The sequence below is a fragment of the Calypte anna genome, chromosome 14 (genome assembly GCF_003957555.1).
Source record: "Calypte anna isolate BGI_N300 chromosome 14, bCalAnn1_v1.p, whole genome shotgun sequence".
NCBI classification, from domain to species: Eukaryota; Metazoa; Chordata; class Aves; order Apodiformes; family Trochilidae; genus Calypte; species Calypte anna.
In genome coordinates this window covers 4,128,936-4,144,104 of record NC_044260.1, presented here as the reverse complement: position 1 = coordinate 4,144,104, position 15,169 = coordinate 4,128,936, and the positions used below count along the sequence as shown (strand labels likewise).

The following is a 15,169-nucleotide window of genomic DNA, read 5'->3' as shown; positions in this document are numbered from 1 at the left end:
TGATGGCGTGGCAATCTACCACTGAGAGAGTCTTGTTATCACAAATCTTAGGTAAACGTAGCTCAATAAGCTTCCAGCAGCAAAACCCAAACACAGGCAGGGTTTGTTGTGAACTGAGTATTCTAATTCCCAGAAATATTCTAGATCTCACTGTCCTTTCAGTTTTCATCTTTATCTATTTACTTTGCCTTAATGTACAGTATCTAAATGGTTATTCATAGACATAGGCCAGGGAGGAATCTGAGCCTTTGAATATTCTGCTCTTGCTGTGTTCTTTCAATTCATGTATTATTGCTCAGCTTTATAGATGCCAACAGAATAGTAGAACAATGTCAGCAGTGACTTTGTTTTGGAAAGCTGATTTTAATGTCTACATGTTGTCATTGTCTTGTTTTTCATGTTCTCAAAGTGTTTGTTGGAGTCATTTTTGATCTCAGCAGAGTGGTTAATATTTACTTTCTACAGACCTCCTACTCCTTTGGAAAACACCCTTTTCCCTTTGTTCCCTCCCCATCCCAAGTGCTGGAAGGACATCTGATCATGTGTAGATGTAGTTTTGTCTGGTAGGAATTTGCAGGACCTTAACTTCTCAAAGAAAATTTACATCCAGATTTTCTGCCAGTTCTGTTTAGGCTGCAGAAGGGTTTGGTGTGTGCCCTCCATGAGCTCCTCTGCCTGTACCAGGAGCTCTTGTCCTGTCAGCAGCACAGCAAGATGCTGAGCATCCTAATCCCTGTTAGCTTTCAGACATGTAAAGGTTAGGGAAGGACATCAGAGTTATGATTTCTTTTCCAGTTAGCAAAGCTGCACGGGAGAATCTGGTTCTTAGTTCTGTGGAGTTTTAATACCAGGGATTTGCTTTGCAGTTCCAGGTGTTGAAGAGTAACCTAGTTTTGTTCAATTTTTTTAAGCTATTTGTCTTTGAATAATTTTCTAATAGCTTTCAGATCCATGGCATGTTTTGAAGCACACGTACCAAAAATGAATACATAATAATGGTGTCTGTTTCAGAGCACGAGCTGAAGAGGGCTCAAAATAATGAGTGTAAATTTCAGGGAACTAATTACCAGCTGCATGAGAGAGAGGTGTGTCACTCCACCTGGCAGGGATTAGAACTCCTTTTCATCAATATCAATTCATTAAAGATATATAAAAACTTTATTTTACTTTGAGGAAAAAAACATGAGAGTAGATCGTGCACATAACTTGCTGGAAATATGAATGACTCCACTCAACGAATCACCCAATTTTTAAAATTAATGTGTTTGGCACAATGCAATCACTCCCAAATTACAAGTCTGCACAGTGGACTGTGTCTGTGGGTGACTTGAGACATATGGCCTTAGACATCTGGGGGCAAATTTATAATCTAATTTGAAAAACACAGTACAAGAGAAACACAGTCATTAAGTATTCCTGCCCACACAGAGCCAGGAATGTGAATCTTCATTTAAAATAGGATTTTCAAATAAATAGTGCAATGCATTGCTGTCATTTGCACTAATGTAATTTTGGGGTGTTTCATGACCCGCTTAGCCCCTGTTGCAATGTACCTAGCAATTCCAATACAGTATCTTCATGGAGTTAGAAGGGGGTATGCTTATTTAATTCCAAACAGGTTTAGATTTCAGGAATTAATCAAAAATTAATTTAAATAGTCTTTTATCTGAAGATATAAATTAATACTTAAAGAATTTCTGCTGAATACAATTAAGATAAAAGCCCATTTTTGTTTTATTATATTCTGGGATATCTGTGCAGTGTGATGTAATGATATAAGTCAGATTCATCATGTTGTGCCAACAAGGAGATAATAAAACCTCCTATGAAAAGCATCTATACATGTTTAACTTAAAGTCTATGAATTTTCATCCTGAATTTTATAGGAATAAATTATTAAAGCTGAACTCATTGATCAATATTTGAAAAAAAAAATCAAAGTAAAACTTTCTCATTACAGCTGTGACATAGATGTATATATGGTAGTGTTAAAAGATTCTTTTTCTCAGGCACTTGGTAGACCATTTTATTTTAATTTTAACTTTTTGCAATATCATTTTGTCATGAAGATTTAAGAGATGAAATCAGTAAACCACAGCAGTACAGAGAATTCCAATACCACCTCCAATGCAAAACCACCCGAAGAAGAAAGGAGATGGAAATGTACCCCAAACTTAGAAAAATTGGCTTTCTACTGTAGATCTAATTTGTAATATCAAATTAGAGATGATTTTTGAGGAAATTGAAAGTAATGCATGCATTGTAAGCTAGGCAGGGAAATAGAGAAGGAATTCCTCTTGGTGAGTAACCAGTTTTATTAAACTTCTTGCAAGTGCATCCAACAATTCTAGACAGAACAAAAGTAATTTCTAGAAAACCCCAAATCACTTTGTAAACTGGAGAGCAGCCTGTGAGATTATTTATTTCCAATAAATTAACTTGGAGAGGTGATCAGCATTAATTCAAAATACTCAATATCCTTAAGATGATAGACAGCTGAACATGGAAGTTTTTCAGACAGCAGCAATTACCATGAAAGAGCAAGCAAAAACCCAGAGTAGATTCTGGGCAGCTTAAGTTAAATGAAGGATTAGCACAGCCTGTTCAGTCCAGGAGAGGCTTATTTAACATTCTGACCTGGCAAAGCTTCTGTCACCATGGAGCTTCTCCAGGCTTCTTGGGACAGACAAGTGACAATCATCCCAGGAGGAGAAGCAAGTCAGTGTTGAAAATTGCTTGTTTCTGGTGTCAGAATTCCTCTCCTCTACAGTAACGTAAGCTTCAGCACAACTCTGGAGTTTGTTTAAGGAGGGACAACAGCCTTTCCAAATGTTTAGTTTATTGATTGTCAAAGAAAAGACTTGACACATAAATTTTAAAGATACTCTGCACATTCACTGCATCCACTGCTTCATGAGCAAGCAAGTCCTCCCCAAACCACTTTCTTTTCCAAATCAAAGTGCCCAGGAGATGAATAGGCTTCGTTTATATTAGTTTTCAGTTTAATCTCTCTTCCTGCCAGATCTTTTATCTTCCACCAGAAGAGGCAAAAGAATAAATATAGTATTCTACAGATGCAGCATATAAACAGAGCAAAGCCCCAAGGTGCTGATGAGATTAATAGGATCTGGGTTTGAATCAAACTGCTCACTGCACTGAGCTGCTTGGGTTAAGTGCTCTCAGGTGGTGTTTACACCAGCAGTAAACAACTGAAATGCTGTAGGAAATGGACCACTACCCAAGTAGCTCAGAGGAGGGTACTTCACTCTTGTATGTCTCCTCTTCCATTTTCCATAAGAAGCTGCTTCAAGCAATGTACTAAGTCAGCCATACCTTCACTTCTGTTTACCCTTATTTGTTTCTGTAACAAGGTGAACAGTTGTTTGTGAAGTCTCAAGAGAAGCTTGATAAAATTCAGAAGGAAGTAGGGTGAGAAAAACTCCTAACCCATGCTTTTCTAGCTAGCAGAGATGTGCTTCCTCTAATGTCTTCCTAAAAGAATTTCAGTGTTCAGCTAAGATGAATTGCCATCCAGATCCTGCAGCCAAAGTGACTGCTGGTAAATCATCAACAACTCCCAAGGGTGGAACTTGACTGCTGTAAATGTCCCTCTCCAGCATTCCCAGTATTCTACTGTGTCAGTTTTCCTGTTAAAAAGACTTTGTTCAAAGAAAACCTTTAGTGGAATAAATGTATTTTGAGTATTTCAAAGATGTTTATAGCCCAACTGGCATCACAGCCTAGAAGACTTAAACTTGGTAAAGAATCTGCCAGAAAGGCACTAATTTAGTGGTTTACATCTTGGTGTGAAGTTTAGCAGCCATCCACACCTGGGACATCTCATCTTCATTTTCATGCAGACATTTAGGTGACCTGCCAGGAGCTGCAATGCACTTCTGATGAGCAACGTGCACAGAGATGTTGCCAAAATCTACAGCTAGCTCCTCAGTAATTTCCAGAAGTGTTAGGAATTTTGAGCAGGGAGCATGAAAACAGCTGGTATTATTTAAAAACTGAACTAATCTTTAAATTGGCTGATTCCATTGCTGTACTGCTGCAACATAGACCAAATGTCACTTCTCCCTGACTGTTTCAGTCATGACTTTGGGGAGAATATGTGACACCAGTCTAGGAAGAAAAGAAGTCAGGATATTTAATTTTCAACATGTTTCATTTCTGACCTCTTTGAAAACTTGAAAATGTAATTTGGGCATTTGAGGAGCTCAGTATGTCAAATATGTGAACTGACAATGAGGGGTTTATAGAGCTGCCAGGGTTATTCATACCAGGGAATCTTCTAGGAAATTATTAGACCAAATGCTATCCACTATTTCTAGAAAAAAAAAAAAAATTACAAATGGCAGAAATGTAGAATCCACAGCAGAAGTTTTCTCAGGTCTTTCAGCAAAGGGTTGATTTGGCAGAGAGAGTCATGCTTCTACACCTGCTTGCAAGCTGGGGAGGAAGATATTCCAAACTGCCTGAGAATTTCATTACAGTCCTTCCACCAGAGCCACTCATGGGTGTGGTGGTGTAATGGCCTGCCAAGCAGATGGGTTGTGAAATACACAGCCCATCTGTCTTTATCATGCTTGTTTCCTCTTTTATTAAAATGTTAATGAATATAGTTTTTATTTATTATGCCATGACATGTGCAGCATCACTTTCCAGTAGACAAATGTGCAATCTGCATAACCGTGTGGGCTGACAGGAAGGTTTCTTTTGCTGAAAAGAAACTTTTTCCCAAAGTTCCTCTAAGAAAAACAAGCACTAAGAGCTCTGAGAAGTCAGAGGCGTTTTCTCACTTCTGCAGGGCTTTTAACAAGCACTTCCATCTTTTCTTCTTTATTTTTATTTTTTTTTTCACATGTGTATTATTCCAACAGATTCTCCCTGGAAGGTTCACCTATCCAATCTTGACCCAAAGATGACCGGGGTCACTGTGAGCGGACTCACTCCAGCCCGAACCTACCAGTTCAGGGTCTGTGCAGTTAACCAGGTGGGAAAGGGCCAGTACAGCTCTGAAACCAGCAGGTACAGTAAAAACTGTGAACCAAAGGTACAATAACCTAGAATTACTGAGAGGGAAAAAGTGCTGATTGATTCTGAATAAGTAAAATAAAGTTATCTTTTGCATGATAAACAGGGAACAGAGGAGTTTGCTTTGCCCAGCCCTATGGAGAGTGCTCTGCAGTGGTCAGTAACTGGTGCTACTGGTGATGCAGGATATCAGCACTCAATGGGAGAGATGCCCTTGTATTTCCAGAGTATCTGTTGAGTAGATCTTGGAAATATTCACTTGCTCTTGTGCTAAGCCACAGCAGAAAGCCCAGGAGGGATTATTGCATTCACCCAATCACTGCAGTGTCACTTCTGGAATTTGCCCAGATGTGACATAGAAGGATGGCTTCATCAAATCTAGTTTCAGATACATCCCCCTTCTTCTGTGAACCTAAGCTTGCTGTGAGCTTGAATTGCAGAACATCCAGACTCTAAATGGCTTTTTCAAAATGTAGGAGTTTGATATGAAAAATATTGAAAGAGCTGAAAGAAACAATTTGGAAGGAGTCACAGACACTGGACCTGAGCTCTAACTCATTCAGGCTTGTAATCTTTTAAAGAGTTGTAGCAGCCTGGGTGATTCAGAGAGAATAAGGTTGCCTCAGCTGTCTGTCTTGTTGCTTGCTTAACTGATTTCCTATTATGTTGATTTGTTGTAACTATTTCATGCACATCATCAGAAGTTTGAAGAGCATTATGTTTCTTTCTAGTCATCAGACCTTCCTACAAAAAGCTAGTTGATACGGTATGGATACATGAAATAGAAATGTTGTCTGTCATTTATTGAACCCCCACCTCTGTCATGTTCTTTTGTACTTAGGCTGATGCTACCTGAAGAGCCCCCCAGTGCCCCACCTAAAAACATAGTGGCCAGTGGACGTACCAATCAGTCCATCATGGTCCAGTGGCAACCTCCTCCTGAGAGTGAACACAATGGGGTTCTGCATGGGTACATCCTCAGGTGAGGAATTTCTAAACCTGGAATACCTGGAGATAGAGCTGTATATGCAGGAGGGATTTCAGAATGGTGTGATTTAAGAGTGTATTAAAAACTATTTCTAGTTCCATTAAATATATTGGTTAATTTATTTACAAACATTGTGGCTGCCCTGGTTTATTAAGGATGAAAAGACACCTCAAGTAGCCACGTGTGTGCAGACACTTAAATTCCAGGCTGTCTGTGCTGTAGGCAGTGAGCTGGAGTCTGTGTGTGCTACCCTGGACGGACTGCCCAAGTGGACCTGCTCCCTGTTGGAGACTCTCAACATCCAGGGAGCTTTATTTCCATTTTCAAAGTGAAGTGAAGCACCAAGTACTAAAAATATTCACATGGGAAATTAGTGCAGCGCAGCCTATGCATTTCAGATATATATTTGCTTATTATAATCTCAGCTTCCTTCTAGAAAGTTTAATTAAATTTATCAAAGACACAACAGGGCTCCTGTGCTATGGAAGAGCAAGAATAGAATCAATAAAATTCGGTTTTGTACCAAACAAAATGGAGAGAGGGAAGGATGTGTCAGATGCTTCATGGCAAACCTTGAATTGGTTGTGAAAATCAGTCAGTGGGTGAGATTCTTTGTGCCCTTTCTGGATTTTTTCATGGGCAATGGATTGAGGAAGGCAACTGGGATCCCTGAACACATCCAGCCTTTCTGCTTACACAGGATTTATTGTGTTGGAAAGGGTGTTGAGTGATTTTGCAGGGCATTTCCCTTTTATAATTTTTTGGGGACTCAGTTATTCACTCCCACTCAATGCCACTGCAGCTTCCTTGCTCATTTGGCATCCCACACATCCTGCAGTGCTAGCAGCCAGCTAGGGCTGCACCTTTAGTGAGGGAGACATTATCTAAATTAGAGCCTTTGTGGGGAACTCCCAGGCATTGCACCACCACTGACATGTTTCCAAGTGATGGCTGAGGGCTATTGTAAGCAGGCTGCTGATATTTTAATACAATGTCCTCCAGACCTACTAAAAGATAACTGAATGCTACCGTTTAATAGCAACATCCTGCTTGTGCTGTGCTCCTGTTTTTTTCTGGCATGGATGGAAATGCTTTTGTGATGTTATGAGTGTTAGTGAGCTCCCATAGTAGTGCTGGAAAGTTCCCACTCTCTGCTGGCAGAGCTGCAGTCTGTTAATCTCTCTGTCACCTGCACACAGTGACAGTGGTGAAACACTTGTGCAAATGTCTGTAGTTGTAAGAGCTGGACTCAATTTGAGTCAGTCATCAGGGAGAGATGGGAAAAGGTACTCTAAATATTGTCATGAGGCTTGGGTACCTATTTGCACAGGGTACAACTGTTTTTTTGCACATTCCTTATTTTCAAACTGCTCTACTCAGTGATAGGATTTATTCCTTAGTTGTTTCCGATAAGCTTTACCCAGCCTCAGCATTAAGTCCATTGAGAAAGTAACCCCATAGCCTCCTAATTCTGGCAATCTGTCTGTCTGCTCTACATTGTGTTATCAATAATTTTTAACCTAAGTATTTTCTACATCTACCAGCATAATGGATTCCTGTCTTCTCTGTAACATTTTTCACTTTTGATCAAGTGATCATATTCATTATACTCAATCTGTGAACATTTTTGATGTCTACATGCTTTGTCTTGAGTACTAAGCAGAGAAACAATTAATTCAACAGGAACTGAAGATTATTGTACAAAGGTAATAAACCAGGTTGTTCCTCCAAGTCAAGTAATTGCTGTGGTCACAGCAATGTGCACTGAATAAAACTCTTCCTGTACTGATTTCTGTAGAATTAGGCTATAACAAAATGTAAACTACCATGCATCCCAGAGCTCCAGTGCTCAAGACATGTAAGATACTAAGGTGATGGAACACGTGATCTTTAAAGCACTTGTGCACTGCACAAGTCATATGGAGTATACATCAAAGGCCATGGTGAGAAAAATCCTGAAGACATGACATTTCTGAACTGGCCTCCTTCCTCTGCCCTTTTTCTCACTGGCAGGATTGCATTTAGAGGAGTGCCCTGCTAACAGCAGAACAGATTAAATCAGAGGAGCTCTCTACACCTTGTCTGCACAGTGTGAGACAAAACACTGCAGCACAAAGAACTGACTGTGCCAGGAAGCCTCCAACCTTTACAGGTGGCAAAAAAAGGAAAAAAGTAGATACTGCATGAAGTAGAAAAAGATTGAGATGTTCAATAAGCTTAGCTGAGGAATGAGAGTTTTTTCCAGTGACGTTGCATGAATGGAATCACACCACTGTAACATTACAGATATTAAGGATGCCAAAAAATGGTCATGCAAGCAGGTCCTCAGCAGAAAATAGAGGGGCTGTCAGTTATTAAAAACTGATCTCTTTATAAGAAGACTTTAGAACAAAATCTGTGGCTAAAATACACAAAGAAGTTGTCTAGTCACAGCAATTGCCCCAGTTTAACTTAAATGAATTTAAAATCAGCTTCTAAGTTGTCAATGTAATTGTTCTGTGTCAGAAAGCTTTTGGTGATTACTGTGAAGCAAAAGATGAATAAGAACTCATAAAAACTGTATGGTGAATAAAAATCCAAATGTTTCACATTTGTCTGTTCACATTTGGAATAGTAATGCCTTCTGCCCCTTACTTGGTCTCTGATTTGTTGTGAATTGGCATATTATAAGCATCCCTTGTACCATTTTCCTAAAGGGAGGAAACCAAACAGCATTATTCACATTCAGAGACTTGCAAGGTTTGTTTTCTGTAATTCAATTTTTCTCCACAGTTTCTTGTCCTAATGAGACAAATCCAAGGGGCTGTGTTTCCTGCAATACAGTTTTTACTTGGGAGTATATATTCAGAGTGTCAGCTTCTCATGTCTCAGCAGAAACTTTGTCAGGATGTCCACAACTCGTCCATACACCTTTTCTCCTGGAATTTCAGACTCCACTGTATTCCATCCTTATTTTAATGATTCTGTGAAGTAAATCCTGGTGGAAGCCAGAGATGGCAGTGCCTGAGCCTCTAGGAGGTCAGACCTCTCTGAGCTCTTCCTTTTCAGATTTCAGAGGAGAAGGAAAAAAACATTTCTCAAGCTGATTTACAGCAGTGTCCTGATAAAATCACATCTGGGTTATTTTTTTCTACTAAATCACAGCTTGTACTAGACAAACCACGTTTAAAAAGCTGTAATTTTTCTGCAACCATAAAACAGGATAAAAGACTCGTTTTGTTTAGCCCTGAGCGTGTAATCTTGGTGAGATCAGATTATAAATACCATAGCAGTCAAACACGATATGGTCTTATCAGGAGTTAAGTCTATTCTTTCTGATTATTTTCCATTATTCATTGTATAATTCTGCTGTAAAAGTTTGCATATTGCCTCTTCACAAAGGCAGCTATCTTGCTAGTCAGGATATTTGCTATAATTGATACCATCTCATTAACCAGCAAATTTTTCTCCCCATCTGGTAGGTATCGCCTGGCCGGTCTCCCTGGAGAATACCAGTATAAGAACATCACCAGTGCAGAAATTAACTACTGCTTGGTGAAAGACCTCATCATTTGGACCCAGTATGAAATCCAGGTGGCATCTTATAATGGAGCTGGGCTGGGAGCATTCAGCAGACCTGTGACAGAGTACACTTTACAGGGAGGTGAGCAAATCAACTCAATAAATCCTTTACAGTTTCCTAAGGAGGAGATGCACTCTCTGATGGTCCCACCTAACAACCTGTAAAATGAATGGTCACTTCAGTCAAATTTGATGGCCAGTTTGGGCTGGGGAACACCTCCAAATTTTCCATGCAGAAGTAGAGGCAAGATAAGACTGCTGCTGAAAAGCTCTGAGTGAACAAAAACTCTGTTTTTGTTGACCTCCCTGATGACTTGCGACCACACTTGAAGGTCAGAGGCAGCCACAGGGTAGGTAATAAAGAGAAATGCTGAAGAGAACTGGGATCCCATGGAAGGGGTTTGTAGGGCATGTGAGAAGCAGGGGCTGAGGTTACTCTGCCAGGAAAGGCAGAAAAAATACAGCAGGGAACTGAGTTTATTATGGTTAAAATATGCAATATGCCACATATGTCATATAGGACAAAAGCTGAGTAACCAGCTGCAACAGTCCTGATAATCACAGAACCCCATGGTTTAGAAATATGGAATAAATTGTAAGGGAACTGTAGGGTGAGAAATGCAGCCTGTTGAGCAGAAGTGTTTTTTAGCAGTTCAGGAACAGTGCAGACATTTGTGAAGAGGAAGATAAAACAATCTTTAAAGCCCTGATTTTTATGCTACAGCTCCTCCACACCTTTCTGCTAAGTGCTTTAAGAAGAGTATAAATTACATCAACAAAAGGATATGTAATTACTTTTTACAGCCAGTGTAAGACATGTTTACATCTCCAGATTGGTATAAAAATCTGTAGGATAATTAAGTACCAGGTCCTTAAAGCTTTCATATATTCCCATAATTGCAGGATTGTGCTGGGTTCTGAGCACTGGACAGTACATGGTCTCTACTTTATTGGCTAAAAAGCAATTAAACTATTTTAAAACTTAAGGGTTTACAGTGCATCAGTTAATTTACAACCAGCAAAGAACATGTAGTTGTTTGTTAATTGCTACTAAGAGTACATTACAACATGATTAGATACAGTTTCAGAAGCAGGGAGATCTTTAAGGAAAGATTATTCATATGCAACACTAATTAACCACAACAATTAAAGAAGGAACCTATCCATGCTTTATCTTAGGGCATGTAAAGTCTCACACTCAACCTCTTTCTAGAAGCATTCATAGCAGACCTGGAAATGTTTTTCTTAAAGTCTTCTGCTTGCAGCCAGGATTAATGGTTTGTATCCCACTAAAGACCAGATCTCTGCTGAGAATTTCTTTGCACAGAGCATTTTAATCTCTTTTGTGAATATGCTTGTAATTCATTACTTTGTTTATTTGCACATTTTAAGCTGTCATAGCACCTTAACCTTCCATCTATTAAGATTTAGGTTTGGACTACACGCCCTTTTTCTTAAACCCTACAATTGACTCTAATTTCCCTTGATACTATGTGCTGTTATTATCATCCTTTATTGATTGGCTGTCTGTTGTCATTTATAAGGATATAAATCCTCTGTTATAAATTAAGTGTAGCCTGTCCTGTATTCATATTAATCAGCGAGTGTTTAGACTGCAGGAGAACCTGCAGTGGCCTGTTTGTCTTTGCAGTTCCTAAATGCTCACCAGTGGGTTCACATGAAAGAAAAAATGGATATTTCAGATTTATTTTGCATCAGTATTTATCAATAGCAGTAAATAATTATTTCATGGATCTCCTAATTAATGTCTTGCTGGGTTACTGTGCAAGTCACCAAAGGCATATGGGCTGTTCTAAAGAGCTTGGAACCTTTTTATATTTAGAGCTGAAAAGAAGCAAGGGTGGTTGGTATCAGTGTTATTTGAAACTGGATTAATATCAAGTTTCCATACATAGTGAATCTCTGCCCAAAACTCTGTTTCTTAATCTTTCTTTTAAATGAGAACTATCAGGAAAAGCCAGTGGCTGTTTCTTGCTCTGGAATGTCCTTCCTAAACCAAACCAGCAGGAATAAGAAAAAACCGTGTGTAAAACTGCCTTGTAAATCATATCCTGATTTTAATATGGGCAGAGATAAATGTCAAAGACTCAGACACTCATCCATCCCCCTCTCCTACTACCACCACCACTGCCTCTACTCTGACATGCATTAAATGATGTGAGCTATGCTGGCAAGAACCTGTCTGTCTGCAGATGAAAAATACCCGAAACACCTCATATTAATCAAATGTGCTGTGCAGCCCAAGCCTGGCAAGGAATGAACACTGGGAACAGATCAACCCATTGGCAGGAGCAGATCAGCACATTGGCATCTTTGTCATAGGGAATATTGACTGGCCATATAAACTGTGGATTTATACCAGAACCTAGTCTATTAATCCCTTATTAGTCCTCTGGCATTGCTTTACACACAGGTAACTAATCAGCTACTCAAAGCTCTTTGAAAAACACCAACTCCTAGAATGCAGCCAAACTCACAAGGTGCTTAAAGATCTAAAATTGTAGAGAAACTGGCACGTAATGTCAGGCAGATAAAATGTCAGAGCTGCTGGCAAAGGACTGAACATCCTAACAGTAGGGTCAGAGAGTCTGACTGTCTCTAAATCTTGAAAGTCTTTTCAGGGTGATATTCAGCCTAAACCTTTGATGCTCTTTATATATGGGTCTTCATCAGAGTTTCTCCAGCTGTTCCTTACTTTGATGTTACTTTTCATAAGGATTTGTGCCAGCCTTCTGCATAGGGCAATTTTTACCTATTTAAACAGTGTCCTGCAAGACTTTTCATTGCCATACGAAAACCTGAAGTTTTCCAATACCCTTTTATATAAGAATAATTTTGTGAGATCTGTAAACATCTTCCTGGATAGTGATGATGTTGCCTCTGCTCTGTAATATTGGACGTGTTTACCTTTTCCTGCAGGTTGATCTGAGAAAGCAGAACCTTCCATCCTTTATTTTGGGTCTGTCACTTGTATCTCATTTCTGAACTTGTCACTTTGTGAAAAACTCCCACTGCTCCTTAGATTTAGGCAAGGCAAGGGCTAGAAACAGAGACAGAACTTTAATTGGATTCTTTGCACTGATATTAACCAGCATTGGTTCTACTTTAAATTCTGTGTCTTTCTTTCTAATTCATATCCCAGAAGTCAGTCTTGCATCCTAAAGTTTTATGTATCATCATGCACTTTGATATTGTTTTATTTTTCCTTCTGTGCTGTGCATGGACACTTAAAAAGGCCAAGAAAGTCTTAGCAAAAAGCCCTCCCTGAATAAGAGTCAGAGAGTCACCACACCCTCGAGTCTTGATGCTGTGGAGAGGATAAAACCAAGAAGAATCTCTGCAGCCAGGTCCAAAATTGTTTCCTAGGCACTAAGAGGCAAAGCAGATAAATTTGTAAGGTCTGAGACAGAAGAGCTGAAGTTAAAATAGGTGTAATTGCCATCTACTACTTGCTTTTTTGTTTAATGCTTTCACAAAGGTTGTGTAAGTAGCAGTTGTTTTGGTGAGCTCTTAATAAATTAAAGAAGAAATAAAATAAAATAAAATAAAATAAAATAAAATAAAATAAAATAAAATAAAATAAAATAAAATAAAATGTGAATTCTTGCCCTAGTGGGAGACATGGAAGAAAGGAAGCAAATATTTCCTGGCTTCAAGAAGAAGCAAAACTCCTCATTTAGTGCCCAAACTCCCCCTCCTCAGTTCCAAATACTTGGATGCAGGGAACTGCAGAGATCACTTTTTCTGAGCACCTGTTGTTAGCAGAGCCATGAACTGCTTCCCAGGAGGGGTCAGGAGCTCCTGCTGCAGACTCTCCCCATCCCTCCCACCTGGGATGTGCAGCTCAGCACCTCCTGCCACTGCTTTAAAAGCCCAAAGCTTCACAGAGAACAAAACCTTCACTTCTCCCAACCTTCCTTATTGAGACATGGAAGCTGCCACCTCAAAGGGCAGGAGCTCCAGAGGAACAGGAGGTTTTTCTCTAAGCCTGTGTTGAAGATTTCTGTTTGAGCCCAGCAGTCTGGCTGTCAGAACCTCTGTGGGGTTTACATTCTATTTGCACAGAGCTAGAAACAGGGGGATTGCATGTGCACATGTTTAACCTTAAAGCCTTTGCTTCTTCTTAATTATCTCATCAGAGAAACCCTTTTAATGGCTTTTTTCTTGAGTGTTTCCATGACCTTTCCTACTCAGAAGGCTGAGGTTACCAAGCAGGCCTGGTGACTGAGCTCTTAACAGATTTCCAACCAAATGAATTTTATCAGAAAGAAAGTAACAATTGGTTCTGTTTGACCAATTTCATCTGCAATTCCCAGCCAACTCCCAGAGGAGTCTCTGCTGTGAGATGGTTTGGGAATACTTGGGAACATGATGAAGAACATGTTTATAAACTGAGCATGGAAATACACTTGAAAGACCTTTTCAACAGGGGTAGTTTATGGCTTGACAACAAGAAACTTATAGGGAAATGATAGACATCATTAAATTAGAAAATCCTTTGTGTGGGCTGATGCAGCTTCAATGAATTCCTAACTGTGACCTTGGAAAAGTATTTGAGTTTTGAAGTGACCAGAAGGTCAGTTCTGATTTAGCTTCTGCCAAACTTCTTTTTTAAATGCAAAACTGTTCAGATACCCCAGGAAGTCTTTAATATCAGGACATAAAAGGAACTTTACGCTGGTACTTTGAAGTAAATTTGAGATTATAATGCCAATATTTTACTGATTAAAAATATAAAAATTTATTACATTATGTCTTCTGCAGTATAATTAAGCTTATGCATATCAGATGAACCATGTTCTTTCATTTTTTTTTAATGCATTGAGTTGCAAATGTTGATTTTTTAATAAAATGTCCCAAGATGTATTGTAATATCAATCATGATTTCCAGCATTCTGAAGGTTTTATGTTTTATGTTTATAATCCTCACCATTTTTTTTTCTTGCAGCAGGCACTTTTTGTGCTATGATGGTTTATTCTTGTCTCAGGAAATAATGAAAGAATAATATTTCCCTATTTAATGGTAATAAGTTACATATTTGGTTATCCACATTTCTAAAACTCTCCTAAGCCTTTCCTCAAGTGCTTTTCTGAGGACTTGTAGTAAGGACTGCAAATGAAAACTTGGAGATTGGTGATGCTGGGCTTTACCTCTTAAATTTGAAATATTTTAAACTGTGTCTAAAAGCCACATCAGAACCTTAGAATAAAATCCACCCTTATGTGGTTTTTTGTGCTCTGGGAAAACCAGCCTCTTCCTACCACTACCAAAGTTCTGCATTTCTCCAAGTGTGACTTCCAGTGGGCAGCACGTGGGTTTTGTGTAGAGGTTGCATCCAATAATTGTGTCACAAGATCAAACTGGGACATAGATCTAGTACAAGGAAAGCAGCAGTTCAGCAGAAGGAGGAAGAGGAATGAGTGGAGAGGATGCTGCTCAGCTGTTGCAGCCATCATGACAGAAGATGGAGCCAGCAATGACGTTTTGTGGTACCAAACTACTGTGAAGGCTTCTAATGCAGTTTTTTTGCAATAACAAATCTCTGGTAGTGACAATAT

At 39.2% G+C, this 15,169-nt stretch overlaps 1 protein-coding gene across 1 annotated transcript in view; it reads left to right on the top strand.

Annotated features, from left to right (window-relative positions):
* SDK1 (sidekick cell adhesion molecule 1) overlaps positions 1-15,169 on the top strand; it is a 383,067-nt gene that overhangs the window by 258,008 nt on the left and 109,890 nt on the right. Inside the window, exons 16-18 of the mRNA XM_030459721.1 lie at positions 4,887-5,034; positions 5,882-6,022; positions 9,490-9,671. Of these exons, the coding sequence (XP_030315581.1) occupies positions 4,887-5,034; positions 5,882-6,022; positions 9,490-9,671 (471 nt within the window). The remainder of the gene's footprint in view (positions 1-4,886; positions 5,035-5,881; positions 6,023-9,489; positions 9,672-15,169) is intronic.